The sequence below is a fragment of the Procambarus clarkii genome, chromosome 35, assembly GCF_040958095.1.
Source record: "Procambarus clarkii isolate CNS0578487 chromosome 35, FALCON_Pclarkii_2.0, whole genome shotgun sequence".
In the NCBI taxonomy this organism is placed as follows: Eukaryota; Metazoa; Arthropoda; class Malacostraca; order Decapoda; family Cambaridae; genus Procambarus; species Procambarus clarkii.
Genome location: NC_091184.1, coordinates 22,308,449 through 22,332,089, shown reverse-complemented (window position 1 = coordinate 22,332,089; position 23,641 = coordinate 22,308,449). Strand labels below are relative to the sequence as shown.

Sequence of the window (23,641 nt, the reverse complement as noted above, 5' to 3'; positions counted from 1 at the left end):
AGTAGTCTGTACCTACAAGGACACCGAAGTCAGTGAGGTGATCAGACTTAATATTATCTGCCAATTTTATTCCTCTATTTCTCAGGAATTTGGCTGTTGCTCTCAGACCTTGTACTTGTAGGTCTGCTGGTATTTTGTCCACCACAATGGCTTGTACCTGACAGACGTACCTGCCTAAACGTACTGATGGTTGTACCACCTGGTAGACTTGAGGTCCTGCATCTGTTAGAAACCCTGAGATGTTGATTATTGTCTGGGCTACAGGCCTTAATTGTAGTTCATCTGCCAACTTTTTAGTGACATATGTTCTCTGGGACCCTTGGTCAAGCAACCCACAGGTATGGACCTTGGCCCTCTTATTCTGGATGGTAATTTGGGCAGTAGGCAAAGTCGTATTACTTTTGAACTTTGCCGATTTGACACTAATTGTTTGTTGCACCTTGCAGTACTGTACGGTGGTGGGAATGCTATCTTCCACCTTGGGGTTTGGAGACTTTGTTTTGGTGTCTCTGCACAATGCTGCATGGTGCTGACCTTTGTTACACCTATTACAGGTGTGTAATTGGGTCTCATAATCGTTGATGTTATGTTTCCTGAGGCACCTCGTGCAATGTTGCAAATCTTTGAGTCGCTCAACACGGGCGTCACTATCAGGAAAATTAGGGCAGTGGTACACTGAATGTTTCTCATTGCAGAACAAACATGTTCCATAGCTTCCAGTACCCTTTGGTGTCACGTTCTTGGGTGACACAGTAACTATAGGCTTGGAGGGTCCCACTGCATATACGCCCACACTGCTACTGTTCCACTTTGGTGTTGAATTATATTGTCTAGATTGATTTGGAGTACCTTTGGTAGTCTGTGGTTTACTATTATTGGTTTCCGAAGGTTTACTTGGTTTTAATTTGTCATGTGTTCGTAATTGATGAATTACTGAACATAAATCCTCAAATATTTCATTCATGGATAAGATACTTTTATTGTAATGAGCACTCATTTGTCTCAATACGTCCCTAGGTATTTTCTGGACAATTATTTTCAAGACCCACTCAGCCCCGTTTGTATCGGCTGTCAGGCTGAGGGCATTGATCATTGATTCTACCTCCAGCTTGAAGACTTGGAGTGAATCAGCTGAAGCCTCCGGTGGGGGTAAATGCAACAGCTCATATACTAGATGTGATGTTCTTACTTCTGGATCAGCATAATTATCTGTGAGGAGTTGTACTGCCAGATCATAGCCATCATTAGTTAATCTCAGATGGGATACTAATGTTTTAGCTTCGCCTGATAATTGTCCTTGTAGGTAAGAGAATTTACTACTCTCTGGTAAAGATTGTTTTGAGTCCACAAGGTCAACGAATTTGTTCCAAAATTCGTCCCAATCTTCCTCGTCTTTACGTGAGAAAGTGGGTAAATTAATTGGAGGGAGTCGAGCTTCAGCTTGACTCGTATTAGATGAAACTGTTGTTGTTGTTGTTGTTCCCTTGTTCTGGGCAATTAATTTGACGTAAGGCTGTAACGTGGCCTGAGTGTGATCTTCATAACTCGCTAGATCAACTATAATGTCGTCTATTTCTGTTTCTGATGAATTGGTGTTGGCAAGTTCAGCCACATATGTTGCTATTTGGTATTTGATTTGCTCAAATTTACCTGCAGCTGTTTGATAATAGCTTTCCAGGTCAGCATAAAACTTTATTGCACCACGTGTGCCCGACCCACACTACCCCAGGTGGGCCTCAGAGTTTCAAGGGAGCGCGCGGTAATTCTGAAAAGTGTATACTGTTTTCAACTTTGTCACCTCAATTCTCGTCCAAGGTTTTTCAATTTGGTATCATTGTGTTCGCAATAGAATTCTCTACACGACTAAAGATCTATAAAGTCCAAAAGCCCGGCGTACCATCCACAACAAACAGAGAAAGTGAGTACGTGTTACCCAGGAACATGCAAGAGCGATAAAATGTGTACACTCTTTTCACGTTTGTCACCTCAATTCCCGTCCTAGGGCTTTCATTTTGGTATCGTTGTGTTTCCAATAGAATTCCCAACAAGAGCATATGCATATGATGTCAAAACCCGCAGCACGCTCCACCCGCCGACCTGATGAATGTGGCCTGGAAAGAGCGCGGAGCCACCCCAAGGCCCCTCTCAATACATTAGAGAGGGAGGTAATACTGAAAAGTGTATACTCGTTTCAACTTTGTCATCTCATTTCTCGTCCTAGGTTTTTCAATTTGCTATCAATGTGTTCGCAATAGAATTCTCTACAAGAATAAATGCATATAAAGCCCAAAAGCCCAGCAAGAAAGGGAGAAAGTAAGAGCGTATTACCCAGAACCGCGCATGAGCAATAAAATGTGTACACTCTCTTCACTTTGGACATCTCAATTCTCGTCCTAGGTCTTTCATTTTGGTAACATTGTGTTCGCAATAGAATTCCCTACAGGAGTATATGCAAATATAAAGTCCAAAAGCCAGGTGTACCACCCACAGCAAACAAAGAAAGTGACGGAGCATAATCCCAGTGAGAACTATTAAAATAGGTATACTGTTTTCAAGTTTGTTACCTCAATTTTGGTCCTAGGTCTTTCAATTTGGTATCAATGTATTCGCAATGAAATTCTCTACAATAGTATATGCATACAATATCCAAAACTGCTGTCCCGAAGCCGCCGTCAGTTTGCCGCCGAAAACGACGCAATGCTGCGTCGTTACTGGAAATGCATCTACTAAAAAAACGACGCAATGCTGCGTTGTTACCGAGCGAAAGTGATAATCAACTGAAGATTGTTGTGACAAATCTTTACATTTCTTGATATGTCTTGTTAAGTGGCCTTTAAAACTTGCAAGGGTTCTTTTCATTCTCCCTGCATTATCCATACTGGCTAGTTGGTAAAGCCTTGTGGGGCTTGTACTTGGGTCGCTCATAATACTGAACAAGTACTAATGGTAGCCTAGGGTAAAATTCTGCTATCACTAGGCTATAATCCTACCTCTACATGAGGTTAGCACTTAAAATTAATACACATTATATATATATATAATCAAACACACTAGTGATTTGAGTGATAAATCAGTGTCCCCTGGAAGTACCTTTAGGTTAGCTCCTCAATTATCACCCTAGGATGGTATAGACACTAATTAATCACTCAAAGGTGTAATGATCATAAGTAAATTATTATATATACACAACTCGAGCTGATAACAATTACTCCCAAAATAGAGCCTGTACCATTCGTTAATGGTGCTAGGTTGTTCAATATAGTACAACTAAACTATGGTAATAATGGGACTAGGATGAACAATAAATAGTTCAACTAGTCAATGGTAATAGGTTATTAATAAACACTTGTCAATGTATATCCTACCCTGTTGTGGGTTGGCAATTAGTAAATATTGTATTGAGAACACTAGTGCAATATATATTAAATAATTCTCTATTTAAGAGAAATAATATACACAGTTATTAATGATAGCCTCTTAATTGCCACTATGAAACTTCTAGTATTATCTAGAAGTATTAAATATTATTAGTGACCTCGCAAAATTAATATCACAAAATTCGTGGATAATCTCTAGCGAAATTAACACCACAAAATTCGTGAAAAATCTTGCAAGGACACAGCCACTAATTTGGCTGGCTCTAAAATAAGCGCTGTCACTTCACGGAATAACACTCCACCAATTGGTGGTTGACCACGTAACCGCTGAGTAAGACTGGACTAAGTTGAGGGGCTCGTGAGCTCGCTGGAGGTTACGCTGCCGGTCACTGACTGGCGATGTATTGTTATTGTATAAATCGCACTAGTACCAGTGTATTTAATTAATCCACTGGTTAACTCTGATTCATCCCATACAAAGATGAAAAAATAATCTGTCATCCGGTTTGAAGATGACCATATAATGCGGGCATATTCGAATCGGTTCTGTACTATCTTGGTTCAAAGGACCATAAAATGTGAGAACCGACCTGTGAGATTTATATTTATTTAATTTATATGAATTTATAAAGAATTATATTTACGTTACTTTATATCTTTCGATAGCAACTTGTATGATGTTAATTGTATTTCTGCAATATTTCTCACAAATCGATCCTTACACATTAGGGGGGGGGGGTTTAAATTAAATTTATATATATGCAGCCAATCAAAGTACAGTACTAAATACATATATTAGTATATAAATTGAGAAGGTGCGTTATCTTATTGTATGGTAGGCTTAGTGCACCAGGTATAACTAGGATGTAGACACCAAATTATCCTCGTGAGAGGCTAGCTTCCATCACCAAAGTAAAATATGTACCAAGATGAATTCTTGCTTCCTTCTCTTGTTCCTGTCAAAGGGCACTAGCTGTAAAGCCGGAATCCAAATATATGACAGCTATATCAGAGAAAACACTGTATATTATATAAGGTAAGGACCAAGGATTAATTACCTGTATTTAGAGGCTCATTTGCGTCCTAACCGGAATTAATCATATCTACCTACATTACTGGCCAATAATGACTTAGACAAGACTTCGGAAAGACACTCCCCTTGTGGTTGTTGACAGTGTGTTGATGACGGCAGAACACTAATTTGATCTTCATAACACTGTGTCCAAGAAAAATTATAGGAGCTGAATTTGCTCCCCAACGCCTCTGGTCTTAACAATGGCCGAACTTCCTCACCACCACTCCTGGCTGGTCCAGATGTCAATAAGTGATAGAAGGGTCACATTTACTCTATTTTGATACTGATAACTACGTTAATGCAAATGAGATGTTTTTGTGATGCTATAAGTCCAAAGAGAATTGTATTTAAGAATAATTCCCAACAGAATAGCTGGTGAATGTATAGTACGATGTGACAATGATGTCCCATTTTCTATTGACAGAAAATTCCACTACCTGCTACATTTTCTATGGGTTAACTTGTGTATACAACGGCAGCAATATTATCTGTCTGTTGTATGTAATATTAGTAAATGCTGTCAGGTTTTCCGACAAAAACCAATGTAGATATATGACCAAACCTAACCAATCCTACCTAACCTAATTTAACCTATCTTAGCCTCACCTAAACTAACATAACTTTGTCAATAATTTATGTTTTTAATAAAATATAATAATATTAATTAAAATAAACCCAGTGGAAACGGTTTTTTGAAAATAAAGAAAATCATTCGGCCTATTAGGCAAATCGGGCTTTACATAGTTGGCCGAGAAGTGCATTCTGGCTACTAGGTACGACATATATATTGTAACGGTAAAAAATAGGTGTTATTGCAGTCCTCCCTAAGCAGATGGAATGCCCGTCACAAAATTAAAAATTAAAGAAAAAAAAAGTTAAACTGCAAGTTGTCTTTACTGTGAGGTTAACTGTAGGAGAAAACATACAGAACAAAAATTTAAAAATACTTTACTTTAATAGAAATTACTTTAAACAAATTACAAAATAATATCCAGGCTTGGCTTTAATACAAAATGTGCAAAACAAACAAGATGAATAATCAAATTTACGTAACGTTAAGATGCAAAATAAAATATGGTGCAGAATACCATGAGCTACTCTGACTAAATCCACTCCCACACCGAGATGTGTTAACAGGTCTACTCAGTTGAGCACTCAGGAGTAATCTGAATCTCGAAGAGCTTAGTAGCCCTATTTATACAGAATATCGGCCAGCCAGAGGGCGCTGATAGTCTTCTTAACTAGGAACCGGCTCACTTTAAGTGCTTGTTTGCCAGAGCGTGGCCTCCCAGTGTCCCAGGTGCAAGGTGGGGTGATGGGTGGGGTGGGGGGTAGACTGGTGGTATTGTCTAGACATAGACGTCTGGAAGTAGTTGTTGTTGTTGTTGGCTGCAGTTCTTTATTACATAGACGTGAATGAGTAGAATAGGTGATAATACAGTAAGCCAAATCTCTTCCTAGAGATTTTACCGTGACAGCTCTCCCCCGAAGCCTGCTCCTATTGCCTACTTGACTGCAGCGGAGTGTAGAATAGTAGGAATGGATGAGTCGACCCCGTGGACTCTTGAAAGTGCGTCGGCGACGACGTTGTTGGAGTCTTTGATGAAGTTGATGGTGAAGTTGAAGTTCTGCAGGTACAGGGCCCAGTGAAGCAGATGTTGGTTGGTGAACTGGGTTTGCTGAAGAAGCTGGAGAGAATGGTGCTTGAAGATGTTGAGGTAGCACTGCAGGACTCTGTGAAGTATGAATCTGCTGTAGAATCGCGCTTGCTGAATGGATCGACGAGAATGGTGATCCAAGGAGAGGGTGAGATTGTTCCTCTGATGCAAGACCCAGCGTAGCAAGTGCTGATTGGAGAACTGGGCTAGCAGTAGGAACTGAAGGAGATTGTGATACATGATGTTCACATGGTACTGCATGATTCAGCAAAGTTTTGGAGAACTGATCCTGATGGAGGGACCGAAGAATGTTGAAGTCCGAGATGAGGTTGAAGTTGTAACCTAGTAGATTGGATGATATGTTGTGTTGCACGTTGGGCAAGATGTCGAGTGGCTCCTCTCTGATGACTGTAGCTATAGTTCATGATCCCATCTCGCGGTAGTGTGATGTTCCTATCGCCAGAGTGGAAGACTGAAGGTTTTCTAATACCTGGCAGGGCGAGAATGGAGTTAGTACAATACAAGGATTTACGCCTTTCAAATGCAATGGAAGGGAAGTTTGTCTTACAATATTTTAGCTGAGGGCTGATAAAGTTGTCTGAAGGAGCACGTTTATTTGGATTTGGTTCGTAGAGAGAAGGATCTTTCCTGGTGTTGGAATAGATCGAGAATTTAGAACCATTGGAGACAGTCCAAGTACAACGAGAAGGATTAGACAATACCTTGGTGATGTTGTTTGTCTTACTCAGGTCGTTGGAGGTGTTATCATACTTGTTCTGACTTTCCTGGCGGTGTCTGTACTGCAGGCACTGCTTCCCGAGGTGTTTCACAACGTTAGCAGCCATACTGTTCTGGACAGAAACTGCTGTAGAATACCTGATGGTAGAACACGGGATAGAACACAAAGGACCATTACCGGAGCCTGTCTGGGATAGAGGCTCGTCATTGGTGTTGATATGGCTTAACGGCTCGGAAGACACTGGTACCTGTATTAGTGGTGCCTTTAATAGAAGAGCGTTTGGCTTACCTGTCATCTGAGACATGCGACAATTTTTACGAAGGTTTTGACATCTCGAATCATATCTGGCCAGTAGTAGTCCTGTTTTAGGGCCTTGTAGGTCTTGGAGAAGCCGTAGTGTGGGCGAGATCCCCGGACCAGACGCAAGATATCTGATCGTAGGCTGTAGGGAACTACCAGTTGTTTGATGCTGGCCCGATCGTCGTTCACCTTCAATTTCCTGGTTCTATAATGCCGGTACAACACTTTATTTTCTACAAAGAAACCAGGGATAGCGTTAGGTTGGGTCTCAGCCTGTAAGAATAAAAATGTTAAGGAGGGATCCTCTCTCTGCAACTTACGGAACTCCAGCACTGTGAGATTCGGGGAAAGGCTCGGAGGATCTTGAGGAACAGCTGCAGCAGCTGGTTTCGGGCGAGCAGCTGTGGCTCGCTTCGTCACCATAACAGGAGGGATAACGTCGTCAAAATCTCTTGATTGGACTTCTTCAACCAACTGCAAAACAGGATTTTCCACTGCCGAGTCACCCTGGCGCTCTTCCTTGATGATTACGTTCGCAGGTTGTTGATCTTCTGCCAAGTCGTTACCCAGAAGAAGTTGAACTCCTGACATGGGAAAAGGCTTTTCCCGGATGGCGACTTTTTTTTTGAGATATATACAAGAGTTGTTACATTCTTGTACAGCCACTAGTACGCGTAGCGTTTCGGGCAGGTCCCTGGAATACAATCCCCTGCCGCGTAGAATCGTTTTTTCATTCAAGTACACATTTTACTGTTGCGATAAACAGAGGCTACAGTTAAGGATTTGCGCCCAGTAAATCCTCCCCGGCCAGGATACGAACCCATGACATAGCGCTTGCGGAACGCCAGGCGAGTGTCTTACCACTACACCACGGAGACTGCCACTACACCATGGAGACTTGGACTTCACCTTGCATAAACGGACAATTCAGGCGGACTCTGGCAAGTGGATATGGTGTAGTAGCAGTTAGGTCCATGATGAGAACAGTTTCTCCGGTGTAGGTGATGTTGGGTACAGCCGATTTCAGAAGAATGGACTGAGAGCAGCTGTGTCCCTCAAGATCTTCACTTTGAACCTTTCCTCCGAATTTCCATGGCCGGGCAAAGACTGTTCCGGAGTAGTAGTGTCTGTTGAAGAGAGAGAGATCAGTGGAAGAAACAAAAATATTCATTACAGGCTTAGGACTCTTGTGAATTTTTGGAGGAGGTGATTTGGGCTTATTTTCACTGCTGACCTTACAGTGAGGATTGGTACACTTTTCTTTGGTATGCCCATAGTCTTTGCAATAATTGCAATACAACGAAGAGTTCACATTACTGGTACTCACTTTTTCAGGACTAAACCAGGAGGTCTTACTAGATGGCGTGTGGGCTGGTACTCTATGAATAAGACTGTAGGAGTCAGCCAATTGAGCACATCGGGTATAGTCGTTTTCTTCCTTGTCGGCGAGGTAGAGACGTATTGAAGTAGGTACACGCCTGAGGAATTCTTCCACCAAGATGAGGTTGACGAGATCTATAAAGGTGGAGACTTTTGCGGCTTTCAGCCACTTCATAAAATATCTCTTTTTGTTATATGCAAACTCTAGATAAGTGGTAGCACTTGTTTTAAGGTAATCTCTGAACTTACGTCTGTAGGTCTCAGTGGAGAGGAGGTAGGCATCGAGCACTGCTTGCTTCAGTACCTGGTAGTCGGTTTCTGACGCTATAGTACTGAGAGTCACTGCAGCTCTACTTGTTAAATGAGACCTGAGAAGCACAGACCACTGATCCTGAGGCCAGCTAAGTTGGGTAGCTAGAGCCTCGAATGAAGTAAAAAACACATCTACTTCTGCCTCAACAAAAGATGGCATTAACTTAATTGCATGTCAAAGTTTCCAATTCGAGTTCTTTTCTACGGTGGTCTAGAGCACTATCGACTTGTTTCTTATTGTGTTCACGTTGTATCTCCAGATGGCGTTCTTTTAATTCAAGCTGTTCCCTCTCACGCTCACGTTGGAATTCAACCTGCTCACGTTGTAGGGCAGCTTGTTCTTTATGGAGCTGAAGAGCTTTCCTTTGAAGGGTAGCTTCCCGTTCCTTCCTTTGGAGGGTTTCCTTCTCAAGGGCCACTTGTTCTTTCAGACGTTCGCGTTCAGCATTTGCGAGTTCTAGCTTCATTTTCATGGCTGCCAAGGCGTTCTTGTCTGCAATTAAGGAATGTTCATGAGATTCAGGAGTAACAGCATCATTGTCTAATAAGTGATGCAGGATGAGGTTGTGTAAATCAGTTTTAGTGGCTCCATGTGGGGCTGTAAGGTTGTACTCATTTACTAGAGTCAGCATCTCCGCCTTGGTGGCACGAACTAGTGTGCTCACTTCATCGTTTGGATTCTGTCTAAATGTGGAAAAACGAAACATGGTGAATGATAACAAATATATGGAAGAGAATACTCAGGTGGATGTACCAAAAATATGAAATGTCAGTGACAGGATGACGTGGCAACGGTAAAATAAATAAAAATAAATAAATATGTTTATTCAGGTAAGGTACATACGTACAAGTGATGTTACATTAATGGATCAATATATAGATAGAGCTAGTACATACAATGCCTAAAGCCACTATTACGCAATGCTATCCTAAACTATCCTGTTAAACTTAACAGGTTACAATTAAGATAAAAAATGAAACTAAGCGTTTCAAGAAAGTAGGGAATCTTGTACTCGGTACTCTATATGACGAGGATAAGGGCAAGAGGAATCCTACTTGAATGATGAGACAATTGTCTCGAAGGTAGTCCGAAAGATGTAGGGATTTCTTACCTTGTCTCTAATGACGAGAGCAAAGGTAAGAGGTGTCCTACTAAAACTAGATAGTACTTACAGAATTAACAATCTTTGTGCTCTGGAAAAGAATGTTAACTCCCTACCTGTGTAAGTACCCTATCTCTGACCGGCGCGTAGGGGTACGAAGTGTCAATTAATGACGAGAACTGCGTGTAGGGGTTCCAACCTTACAGCATAGTCCGTGCAAAAGGAACTTTGGCCCTCTATATCCTCCTACGTTCGAGTTGCAAAGATGTGGGTGTACTTGACCCGAAGACAAACCAAAGTATCAGGGTACCATAGGGGTGTTCTGTCTGAATGAGAACTCTCCTGTAGGGACGAGAATAAGGTGGAAACACAGGATATAGCAAAGATTATGGAACAACCAATCATGAGTATGACTGTGGCCACAAGACACCATGTAATCCAAAGTCATCCAACAATCATAAAATGCTACATCCGGAAAGCAAAAAGTATGAAGCACCATTAAAAATGAGTCAAAGAATAAGAGTTCTGAAAAATTAAATTTGTAATAAAGCCAAGTACAGTTACTACAACTTTAAGTGAAGAGTCTAGAAGCATTACCTGAGTGAGGCTCCTAGGACAGGCCCCTAATTTGTTATGGTAAAAAATAGTTGTTATTGCAGTCCTCCCTAGACAGATGGAATGCCCATCACAAAATTAAAAATTAAAGAAAGAAAAGTTAAACTGCAAGTTGTCTTTACTGTGAGGTTAACTGTAGGAGAAAACATACAGAAAAAAAAATTAAAAATACTTTACTTTAATAGAAATTACTTTAAACGAATTACAAAATAATATCCAGGCTTGGCTTTAATACAAAATGTGCAAAACAAACAAGATGAATAATCAAATTTACGTAACGTTAAGATGCAAAATAAAATATGGTGCAGAATACCATGAGCTACTCTGACTAAATCCACTCCCACACCGAGATGTGTTAACAGGTCTACTCAGTTGAGCACTCAGGAGTAATCTGAATCTCGAAGAGCTTAGTAGCCCTATTTATACAGAATATCGGCCAGCCAGAGGGCGCTGATAGTCTTCTTAACTAGGAACCGGCTCACTTTAAGTGCTTGTTTGCCAGAGCGTGGCCTCCCAGTGTCCCAGGTGCAAGGTGGGGTGATGGGTGGGGTGGGGGGTAGACTGGTGGTATTGTCTAGACATAGACGTCTGGAAGTAGTTGTTGTTGTTGTTGGCTGCAGTTCTTTATTACATAGACGTGAATGAGTAGAATAGGTGATAATACAGTAAGCCAAATCTCTTCCTAGAGATTTTACCGTGACAGCTCTCCCCCGAAGCCTGCTCCTATTGCCTACTTGACTGCAGTGGAGTGTAGAATAGTAGGAATGGATGAGTCGACCCCGTGGACTCTTGAAAGTTCGTCGGCGACGACGTTGTTGGAGTCTTTGATGAAGTTGATGGTGATGTTGAAGTTCTGCAGGTTCAGGGCCCAGTGAAGCAGATGTTGGTTGGTGAACTGGGTTTGCTGAAGAAGCTGGAGAGAATGGTGCTTGAAGATGTTGAGGTAGCACTGCAGGACTCTGTGAAGTATGAATCTGCTGTAGAATCGCGCTTGCTGAATGGATCGACGAGAATGGTGATCCAAGGAGAGGGTGAGATTGTTCCTCTGATGCAAGACCCAGCGTAGCAAGTGCTGATTGGAGAACTGGGCTAGCAGTAGGAACTGAAGGAGATTGTGATACATGATGTTCACATGGTACTGCATGATTCAGCAAAGTTTTGGAGAACTGATCCTGATGGAGGGACCGAAGAATGTTGAAGTCCGAGATGAGGTTGAAGTTGTAACCTAGTAGATTGGATGATATGTTGTGTTGCACGTTGGGCAAGATGTCGAGTGGCTCCTCTCTGATGACTGTAGCTATAGTTCATGATCCCATCTCGCGGTAGTGTGATGTTCCTATCGCCAGAGTGGAAGACTGAAGGTTTTCTAATACCTGGCAGGGCGAGAATGGAGTTAGTACAATACAAGGATTTACGCCTTTCAAATGTTGTTGTTGGCTGCAGTTCTTTATTATATAGACATGAATGAATAGAATAGGTGATAATGGAGTAAGCCAAATCTCAAAGCATTGCGTAATATATATATATATATATATATATATATATATATATATATATATATATATATATATATATATATATATATATATATATATGTCGTACCTAGTAGCCAGAACGCACTTCTCAGCCTACTATGCAAGGCCAAATTTGCCTAATAAGCCAAGTTTTCCTGAACAAAGCTAGGGGTATGGCCTCGTCACATAGAATAAAAAAAATTGAAAATCTGGAACTTCGTCTGTGGTAAGGTAAGGAGAAGACACACAAAACACAAGTAAATTTTTACAATGAAATTTTAATTACGTTAAATAAACAAAACATGAATAAAATGGACATACAAATTCGTATAATAAAATCAATCAATCAAAATAATAAGAATAATTAAGTGGCAAAATGAAAAGTTACGTTAAGACAAGTGAGCAATAACAAGCTGTGCAATATACAATAAAATGAGAGGAGTTAGGAATATTGGCTTTTAAGCTATCACCTCTCTCAGTACACGTAAGCCCAAAGCTCAGTCTACCAGGAAGAAGTGTTAACCGTATGAAAGCACTGAATATTCTGAGGACTGAGGTCATGGCGGCCCCAGACATCAAGTAGTATAGTGGGTGGAGTGCAGTTGCAGCCAGACCGGCGGCCAATCAGCGAGGAGCCGGCAACAAGACAGGTAGTTTGGCGGTTTGAGGTGAGGCAGGTGTTCCTGGCTGCATACGTTTTGCTCTCTGGTAAACCTTGGAGATGTTGTTGTCGTTGTTGGACATTTCTTCCATAGTAGTTTTATATAGATGTATCGACGTATTTTTGGAGGGAAGAGCAGGCTCAATCTCTTGAAGGAGATTATCGTCACAACTCTCCCCCGAAGCCTGCGGTTCTGGAAGGAGTACGTCGTTATGTGGTGGAGTAATAGATGGAGTTGCTTCTACTTCATAAACTCTGGAGAGATCATGGGCTAAGATGTTGTCGGAATCTTGGTATAGCGTGTCTCCAGGTTGAATTTCTGCAGTTAGCATAGTAGAAGACGTTGAGATGGGAAGTGGGCGTGCTGCAGGAGGTGTAGGGTGGTGTGGTCCGTGTTGATGGTGGACCGAGCACTTTGCAGATGTGGAGTGAAGTGCTGGAGCTTCAGGATGATGAAGAGTAGCTCCTTGCCAATGGTTCCGTAGTTCCTTGTAGCAGTAGTTGCTGACAGGTGTATTCTTCTCGCCTCGTTGCTGCATCACGACACCACCAACGTCGGTACCACTGGCGTCGACATGGAGGATGAAGGGCTTATCTGACGAGGTGAGAGTGGAATTAGAATAGGGCAAAGGAGCACGATTATTATCCTGAAAGTATTTGGGAAGATCATTAAGGATTTCGGAATTAGAAAGTGCTGACTCCTTGTCAGTGCTTTCGGGAGGAGAAGCTGGGAAGGTCTCACTGTGGATGTAGGGTTCTGTGAAGGTAGAACAGTTAATCAGGACAGTGGGAGGAGTACCATTATATTGCTTCAGGAGGTTGACGTGGCACAGCTGGGTCTTCCGCCGCCTATCTGGAGTCTCTATGACGTAGTTGTTGTTATTTCTGCACTCTTTGACGCGGTAGGGTCCTGAAAACCTGTTTTGTAAAGGTGAACCTGGGATAGGGAAGTATGCTAGGATGAAGTCTCCCGGCTTAAATTTTCGTACTTTGCTGGTCTGGTCGTAATGAGTCTTCATCCTCGCCTGGGCTTTCAATAGATTATCATGGGCAAAGCGGTGGACTCTCTCTAGAATGTGTTGAAGGTTTTGAAGAAACTGGGGCACATTCTGATGCTCACTGAAGGTGGCATCTCTGAGAGAGTCTTTGAAAGCCTTAAGGGGAGTACGGCACTTACGGCCGTAGAGCATCTCATAAGGAGATACTCCTAAGGACTCATTGGGGAGACTTCTGTAAATACACATTATAAGGTCAATCTGCTTATCCCAATCCTTAGAGGTTTCACTACAAAACTTTTTCAAGAGTACTTTGATAGTCTGATGACTACGTTCTAGAGAACCCTGTGAAGCAGGATGATAGGGGCTGGACAATACCTGTTTGATGTTGAACTCCTCCAGTGTCCTTTTGAAGAGATCACTGGTGAAGTTGGTACCACAGTCGCTCTGAATCTCCCTGGGAAATCCGTATTGAGTGAAGATCTTCAATAGATGTTTTACAACCGTAGCAGCCGTGATGTTCTTCACTGGAACTGCTATGGGAAATCTGGTGGTAGGACACAGGATGGTTAGGATGTAGGCGTTACCTGAACTGGTCCGAGGTAAAGGACCAACACAGTCTATTATGAGTCTGTGGAAAGGTTCCGCAGGCACCTGTATGGGAATCAGTGGCGCTCTGGGAATGGAGATGTTCGGTTTGCCTGCCATCTGACATGTATGACACTGTTTTACGTACTGTTTGACGCTATTTACCATACCTGGCCAGTAGTAGTCTTGACGAATTCCATGGTAAGTCTTGTTGAAGCCGTAGTGGGAGAGCGCTCCGTGGGCCAGGTGTAGAATAGTGGGCCGCAGGCTGGTAGGAATCACAAGTTGTTCGATGTTGGCCCAATCGTCCTCCTCCTTCAGTTTACTGGGTCTATATCTGCGGTAGAGCAAGTCGTTCTCTAGGAAGAACCCAGGAATACTGTCGGGTTGAGTCTCAGCCTGGAAAAACAATGGTGTTAAAGTAAGATCTTCCCTCTGCAACTTACGGAACTCCAACTTGGTCAGATGCGGGGGAAGTTTCTGAGGGTCTTGAGGGACAGCGGTAGCAGTAGAGTCAGCTGGTTGTGGACGTGCGGCTTGTGCACGGGTGGTCACGAGAACCGGAGGAGAAACTTCATCACTCTCTTGAACCTCTGCTGGAACATACTCTAGAATAGGGTTACTTGGCACAGAGTTACACACCTGGGGTTTGTCCATGACGATCAGGTTGGTCGGTTGCAGGTCTTCTGCCAAGTCGTTGCCTAGGAGAAGTTGCACTCCAGGCATGGGAAAAGGCTTTTCCCTGACGGCGACTTGGACTTCTCCGTTCACGTAGGGACAATCCAGGTGGACTCTGGCGAGAGGGTATGGAGTGGTAGCAGTGAGGTCAGTGATGAAGACAGTTTCTCCGGTGTAGACGATGTTGGGCACAGCCGACTTCAAGATGATCGATTGAAGAGCCGCTGTGTCCCTCAAGATCTTCAATTTGAAACGTCCCTCCGGATTTGAACCGTTGGCAGAGACAGTTCCAGTATACAGGTGGTTACTGAAAAGAGAAAGATCATTAACATCAACACCAACATTCATCACAGGCTTACCGGACTTAGGAGGAGTTGGTTTGGGTTTCTGTGGGTCAGTGGTTCCCTTGTATTGAGACTTACCACACTTGTCTATGGTATGTCCATAGAGTCTACAATACTTGCAGTACAGTTGCGAACCAGCTTGATCGGGGCTCACTTTCTCGTAACTGTACCACGACTTCTTACTGGAGGATGGTTCGGGTGTCAGCCGGTGGATGAGGCTGTAAGTGTCAGCCGACTTAGCACACTTCAGGTAGTCGGTTTCTTCTTTATCTGCTAAGTAGAGACGGACAGGAGGCGGCACACGCCTCAAGAATTCTTCAACAAGCATCAGGTTGACGAGTTCTGTAAAAGTAGAGACATGTGCTGCTTCCAGCCATTTCATGAAATATCTCCGTTTTGTGTTAGCAAACTCGAGGAAGGTAGTGGTACTTGCCTTCAGGTGGTCACGGAATTTCCTTCTATAACTTTCCGTGGAAAGGAGGTAGGCGTCCAACACTGCTTGTTTCAGAGTCTGGTAGTCATTCTCAGACGCCAGAGTACTGAGTGTGACTGCAGCTCTACCTGTAAGATGGACTCTGAGAAGTGTGGCCCATTGGTCGACAGGCCAACTGAGTTGATTAGCAAGGGTTTCAAAGGTGGTAAAAAACACATCAACTTCTGCTTCTACAAAGGATGGCATTAACTTACTTGCATGTGATATATTAAAACTGACGGGAAGATTGGCAGTAGCTTGCTGGCGTTGAGCGAGGTGTGAAGTTTCCAACGTGTATTCTCGTTGACGACACTCCAGAGCCAGAGTCGCTTGTTGCTTGTCATGTTCGCGTTGCATCTCCAACTCGCGTTGTTTGGTTTCAAGCTGTACGCGTTCCCGCTCCTGGAGTGTTTTAAGCTGTACGCGTTCCCGCTCCTGGAGTGTTTCAAGCTGTACGCGTTCCCGCTCCTGGAGCATTGCAACCTCAAGTTCCTGGAGGGCGAGTTCACGTTCCTTGTGGGCGATTTCTCGTTCTTGTTCTTCCCTTCGTATGGCAGCTGTTCGTTCTTGTTGTTCGAGGGCTTCCCTTTGTTGTTCGCGGGCTTCCCTTTGCTGCTCACGTTCAATCTTGGCCAGCTCTAGTTTGAGTTTCATCGTTGCCAAATCAGTTTTATCTGCAATATAGTAAGTTTCATGAGTTTCAGAGTCTATCTTACCTTGCTCTAGGAAATGATCCAGCAACAGGTTGTGTATTTCACTCTTGTTGGCTTGGTAGGGAACTGTTAGTTGATACTCATGTGCAAGAGTTTGTAATTCAGTCTTCTTGGCATGACTTAAAGTCCCTATTGCACCTGCTGGATCTGCACGGAAAGCTTGGAGACGAAACATGGTGAAATTAGCAAATAAAGGTACAACGAATATTCAATAGTGAATGTCAGAAACAGGACAACGTGGCAACTGGTACCTATCCTGTGGGATCTTTAACAATTAAAGTTAAGTACAAGATGTTAAATGATTAATTTAAATCAAGGGCGCAGGAAATCTTGTACCCGGTACTCATGTAAGAGGATAAGGGCAAGAAAATCCTACTAACAAATGAAACAGAGTTTCGAAAACAAATGAAACAGTAAATTGCCTCAAAAGTAAAATTGGTAGTCCAAGGATGTAGGCATACCTTGCCAAGTCTATAGGACATAAAGCAAGTTTTTCCTACTGAATTTAATATGATACTTACAGAATTAGCGAACTTTTGTGCTCTGAAAAAGTAAGCTAATTCCCTACCGTTGTATGTATCATCATCTCTGACTGACGTGTAGGGGTGCGAGGTGTCAACTGGTGACGAGAACTGCTGCTGAGGTCCCAATTCAGCAACTAAAGTTCGAGCTAGAGGAACTATGGCCCTCTTTGTCCTCCTACAGTCAGATTGCAGAAGATTGGGTGCTCTTGACCCGGGGCAGACCACAGTACCAGGGTACCAATATGATGATCTGTCAAAATGAGAAATATCCAAGGGACAAAGATGGTAAACACGAGTAATAACACGGAGGGAGAGATGACCAATTAAGAGTATGACTGAGGCCTACAGTCACCACGTAATCCAAAGTTGTCTCACCTTCACCATATGTTACTCTCGTAATGCACAATACACCGCACCATATAAAAAAATGAAATTGAATATGAAAAATAGTAAAGCTACGTTAACAAAGTTAAATACGCTTACCATAAATTACCACTTGGCACCAGTACCTGAGTGAAGCTCCTAGGACAGGCCCCCATATAATATGTGATGGTAACGCGTTGGTGTTCGGCTGTTCAAAGCTAGGGGTATGGCCTCGTCAAATAGAATAAAAAAAAATAGAAAATCTGGAACTTCGTCTGTGGTAAGGTAAGGAGAAGACACACAAAACACAAGTAAATTTTAACAATGAAATTTTAATTACGTTAAATAAACAAAACATGAATAAAATGGACATACAAATTCGTATAATAAAATCAATCAATCAAAATAATAAGAATAATTAAGTGGCAAAATGAAAAGTTACGTTAAGACAAGTGAGCAATAACAAGCTGTGCAATATACAATAAAATGAGAGGTGCAGGAATATTGGCTTTTAAGCTATCACCTCTCTCAGTACACGTAAGCCCAAAGCTCAGTCTACCAGGAAGAAGTGTTAACCGTATGAAAGCACTGAATATTCTGAGGACTGAGGTCGTGGCGGCCCCAGACATCAAGTAGTATAGTGGGTGGAGTGCAGTTGCAGCCAGACTGGCGGCCAATCAGCGAGGAGCCGGCAACAAGACAGGTAGTTTGGCGGTTTGAGGTGAGGCAGGTGTTCCTGGCTGCATACGTTTTGCTCTCTGGCAAACCTTGGAGATGTTGTTGTCATTGTTGGACATTTCTTCCATAGTAGTTTTATATAGATGTATCGACGTATTTTTGGAGGGAAGAGCAGGTTCAATCTCTTGAAGGAGATTATCGTCACAATATATATATATATATATATATATATATATATATATATATAATATATATATATATATATATATATATATATATATGTCGTACCTAGTAGCCAGAACGCACTTCTCAGCCTACTATGCAAGGCCCGATTTGCCTAATAAGCCAAGTTTTACTGAATAAATATATTTTCTCTAATTTTTTCTTACGAAATGATAAAGCTACCCATTTCATTATGTATGAGGTCAGTTTTTTTTATTGGAGTTAAAATTAACGTAGATATATGACCGAACCTAACCAACCCTACCTAACCTAACCTAACCTAACCTATCTCTTTAGGTTAGGTTAGGTTAGGTGGCTGAAAAAGTTAGGTTAGGTTAGGTTAGGTAGGTTAGGTAGTCGAAAACACATTAATTCATGAAAACTTGGCTTATTAGGCTAATCGGGCCTTGCATAGTAGGCTGAGAAGTGCGTTCTGGCTACTAGGTACGACATATATATATATATATATATATATATATATATATATATATATATATATATATATATATATATATATATATATATATATATATATATATGTATATATATATATATATATATATATATATATATATATATATATATATATATATATGTATATATATATATTTATATATATATATATATATATATATATATATATATATATATATATATATATATATATATATATATATATATATATATATATATTAGTATATTTTGGTAACAGTCTTTCTTGTAAACATATGTTGTTAAATATGACCGAAAAAGTAAGATTAATAATTCTAACACGAATTTTCTCAATATTTCTTATGTTTCTTTTTACTGTTAATGGTAATTGAAAAATCAATTCTCCAAAATTCATTTATATTTCTAGTTTGACACGACGCTTGAACACGTTTCGTAATAACTTATTACATTTTCATAGACTTTAGTTTACACACACAACTGTAACCTGAAAACACTAATCAGAGTTTTACTTATGCTAACACTTAAACAGCTTGTCTTATATACTCGCATCTGGGTGAGGTGATATGTTGCAACAGTTTTGGATGAGGTGAACAAACTTTTGACTAACACAAGACAGTACATGGAACATTGGGTATTATATATACCCAATGTTATCATCGTAACAGCTCTCCCCCGAAGTCTGCTCTTATGGGTTAAGTTACTTCAGTAGATGGTAGAGAGGTAGGAGTAGCTGTCTCTACCTCGTAGACTCTGGAGAGGGCGTCGGCTATGATGTTGTCTGAGGCCTTGATGTAGAAGATCTAAAGATTAAAATTCTGCAAGTACAGAGCCCAGCGTAGAAGACGTTAATTGGTGAATTGGGCCTGTTGCAGGAACCGTAGGGGATTGTGGTCTGAATGGATGGTAATAGACCGATTACCCTGTAAGTAAGGTTCGAATTGTTGCAGATTCTGGACGATGGAGATGAGTTTCTTTTCTATGGTGATATAGTTCTTTTGATGGGGCTTCAACTTGTAGCTGTAGTAGCTGACAGGAAGAACCTCTTTGCCACGTTGTTGCATTAGGACGCCCCCGATGCTGGTGCCACTTGCATCGACATTGATGATGAAGGGCTTCGTAATATCTGGAGAGGCGAGAATGGGATCAGAACATAGCAGAGATTTAAGATGTTCAAAGGCAATGGTCTGTTGAATGGTCCAATGATATCGTTGCTTGGGGCTGGTCAGATTAATCAAAGGTGTCGCTACCGTACTAAAAATTTTCACAAACCTACGATAGTAAGATGCAAGGCCAAGGAAGCACAGGAGCTGCTTCCTGGTTGTAGGCTGTGGGTAATGCTGAATGGCTTGAGTATGAATGGTTAAAGGAGCTATGCTGCCACTCCGTATGAGTTGATGGTAAAGCCAGCTGTCAGGAGCTTGGAGAACAATCGTTGCAGCTGGAGCAGATGTTCGCTCCAGGTGTTAGTTGCCACAACGATGTCATCCAAGTAGGCGTAGGTGTAATCTAGACCGAAGATGACGCGGTTGACTGCTCGCTGGAAGGTGGCCGGGGCGTTACACAGTCCAAAAGAAAGGCGTTCATATCTGTGCAGGCCAAAAGAAATGGTGAAGGCAGATATTTCCTTAGCTCTCTCTGTCAAGCTGATTTGGTAATAGCCCTTTAACAAATCTATTTGGGACAAATAACTAGCATTACCCAATGCATCAAGGATATCATCTATACAAGGTAAAGGGTAAGCATCCTTGACGGTCACAAGGTTCAGTTTCCGATAGTCGGTACATAATCGTACTTTACCGTGCGGTTTCGGCACCAAGATGCTGGGTGAGGCCCAATGGGACTCACAAGGGGTGGCCAGCCCATGATCCAGAAGGTACTGTACTTCAGCACGCATAACTTTCTTTTTATACGGGCTGATACGGTAGAAGGGTTAACGAATCGGCCGGGTATCAGGAAGCAGCTGAATGTCGTGCTGAACCACATTACACTCCTGGGGATAATTTATTTATTTATTTATTTATATATATACAAGAAGGTACATTAGGTTTGTGAGAATACATTGAAAAGTACAGTATTAACAATCTTGTAAAGCCACTAGTACGTGCAGCGTTTCGGGCAGGTCCTTAATCTAATAGATAATTTTAAGTAGGTAATTTCTATCGGAATTGATAAATGATAACAAATACATTGCAAGAGAAAAATGAGATGAGAAAGCTTAGTAAGTATATTAAAGCACATTGTTATATTAAAGCTCTGATTGATTACACTGACGGCTTGGTTGGTAATTTAAACAAGATTAATAGACACCATACAGCAGATTGACAGCACATATAAGACAGCAATGATCACAATGGTAAAGATGTTCAGATTGGGTACATAAAGATTGGGAGACTGGGTAGCAATAGATACAGATAAACAAGATTAATAAACACCATACAGCAGATTGGCAGCACATATAAGAAGACAGCAATGATCACAATGGTAAAGATGTTCAGATTGGGTACATAAAGGTTGGGAGATTGGGTAGCAATAGATACAGTGCAATTTTAAGGGAAAAGGTGAAAAACTATGAAGATGAAATTAGGTACTTTTTAGTATTGATTTTGAATGATGTAAAAGTTGGACAGCTTTTCAATTCAATAGGGAGTGAGTTCCATAATCTGGGTCCCTTTATTTGCATACAGTGTTTACACAGATTAAGTTTAACTCTAGGGATATCAAAGAGATATTTATTTCTGGTGTGGTGATAATGGGTCCTATTACATCTGTCCAGAAAGAGTTTCAGACCAGGATTTGCATTTAAGAACAGGGTTTTGTAAATGTAGTTGACACAAGAGAATTTATGGAGTGAGATTATGTTTAGCATGTTTAGGGAGTTAAACAAGGGGGCTGAGTGTTGTCTGAAAGCAGAATTTGATATTATTCTGATAGCAGATTATTGCTGGGTGATGATGGACTTGAGGTGGTTTGCAATGGTTGAACCCCATGCACAGATACCATAGTTGAGATAGGGATAGATTAGTGCATAATATAGAGAGATGAGAGCAGAGTTAGGTACATAATATCTGATTTTGGAGAGTATACCAACTGTTTTAGAGACTTCTTTTTTTGAGATATATACAAGAGTTGTTACATTCTTGTACAGCCACTAGTACGCGTAGCGTTTCGGGCAGGTCCCTGGAATACGATCCCCTGCCGCGAAGAATCGTTTTTTCATCCAAGTACACATTTTACTGTTGCGTTAAACAGAGGTTACAGTTAAGGAATTGCGCCCAGTAAATCCTCCCCGGCCAGGATACGAACCCATGACATAGCGCTCGCGGAACGCCAGGCGAGTGTCTTACCACTACACCACGGAGACTGTCAACTTCTTAGTTGTGTGTTGTATGTGGGTACTGAAGTTGAGTCTCATGTCTAGGAATAGGCCAAGAAACTTTCCATCATTTTTATTGCTAATGTTTACATTGTCTATCTGAAGCTGAATTGCATTTGTAGATTTGCTTCCAAATAGGATGTAGTAGGTCTTTTTTATGTTAAGTGTTAGTTTGTTGGTTGACATCCATAAGTGGACTTTTTTTAGTTCATTATTAACAACATTATTTAGTGTATGTGGGTTGGGGTTGGAGTAGATGAGGGTAGTATCATCAGCAAACAAGATAGGTTTCAGAATGTTAGAGACATTAGGCAGATCATTGATGTATATAAGAAATAGAAGAGGTCCCAAGATGCTGCCCTGAGGCACTCTAACGGTTATTGGTTATCATCGCTGAACAACTTCTGATGTTCTTGAAGAACTTTGTTGAGAGGAGCACTATTACAGTCCAGTAAATATATAGGAAGATCAGTAAGGATTTCCGAGTTGGAAGGCACTGACTCAGAGTTAGTGCTTTCAGGAGGAAACGCAGGGAAGGTCTCACTGTGGAGGTATGGATCTTGAAAAGGGGAGAGAGATATTAGCACAGTGGGGGGAATACCTTTATACTCCTTCAAAAGATTGACGTGGCACAACTAAGTCCTCCGTCGCCTATCTGGAGTCTCAAGAACGTAGTTGTGGTTGTTTCTGCACTCCTTGATGCGGAAGGGTCCTGAAAACTTATTTTGCAATGGAGAACCAGGGATCGGAAAATATGCCAACACGAAGTCTCCTGTTTTAAATTTCCTGATTTTGCTGCGTTTGTCAAAATGAGTCTTCATCTTATCTTGAGCTTTCAATAAATTATCATTAGCAAATTTACGTATTCTCTCTAGAATGTGCTTTAAGTTTTGAAGAAACTGGGGCACATTCTGAGGGTCACTGAAGGTGGCATTACGTATAGAGTCCTTAAAAGCTTTAAGAGAAGTACAGCACTTACGTCCGTAGAGCATCTCATAAGGAGATACTCCTAGAGATTCATTTGGGAGACGTCTGAAAATGCACATGAAGATGATGTCAATCGATTTTATCGTTTGGTGACTACGTTCAAGAGAACGCTGTGAAGCAGGATGATAGGGGCTGGACAATACCTGAGTGATGTTGAGTTCTTCCAGTGTCTTCTTGAAGAGATCGCTGGTGATTTGGTGCCACAGTCACTTTGAATCTCCCGAGGAAATCCGTATTGAGTAAAGATCTTCAATAGTTGTTTCACCACCGTAGCAGCCGTAATGTTCTTTACAGGAACTGCTATGGGAAATCTGGTGGTTGGACACAGGATGGTTAGTATATAAGCGTTGCCAGAACTGGTCCGGGGTAGAGGACCAACACAGTCTATGATGAGTCTGTGGAAAGGTTCCGAAGGTACCGGGATAGGAATTAAAGGAGCCTTAGGAATCGGGATGTTAGGTTTTCCTGCCATCTGACATGTATGACACTGTTGTTCATAACTTTTTATATCTTTAAT

At 41.6% G+C, this 23,641-nt stretch overlaps 1 protein-coding gene across 1 annotated transcript; it reads right to left on the bottom strand.

The window, feature by feature from the left end:
* Positions 1 to 9,005: 9,005 nt before the first annotated feature.
* Positions 9,006 to 11,703, bottom strand: LOC138371143 (putative uncharacterized protein DDB_G0271982). Its single transcript, XM_069335978.1, has 2 exons — positions 11,294 to 11,703; positions 9,006 to 9,525 (listed from the first exon to the last, which is right to left on the bottom strand). The coding sequence occupies exons 1-2, from the start codon at positions 11,701 to 11,703 to the stop codon at positions 9,006 to 9,008; spliced, it is 930 nt and encodes a 309-aa protein (XP_069192079.1).
* Positions 11,704 to 23,641: the final 11,938 nt, after the last annotated feature.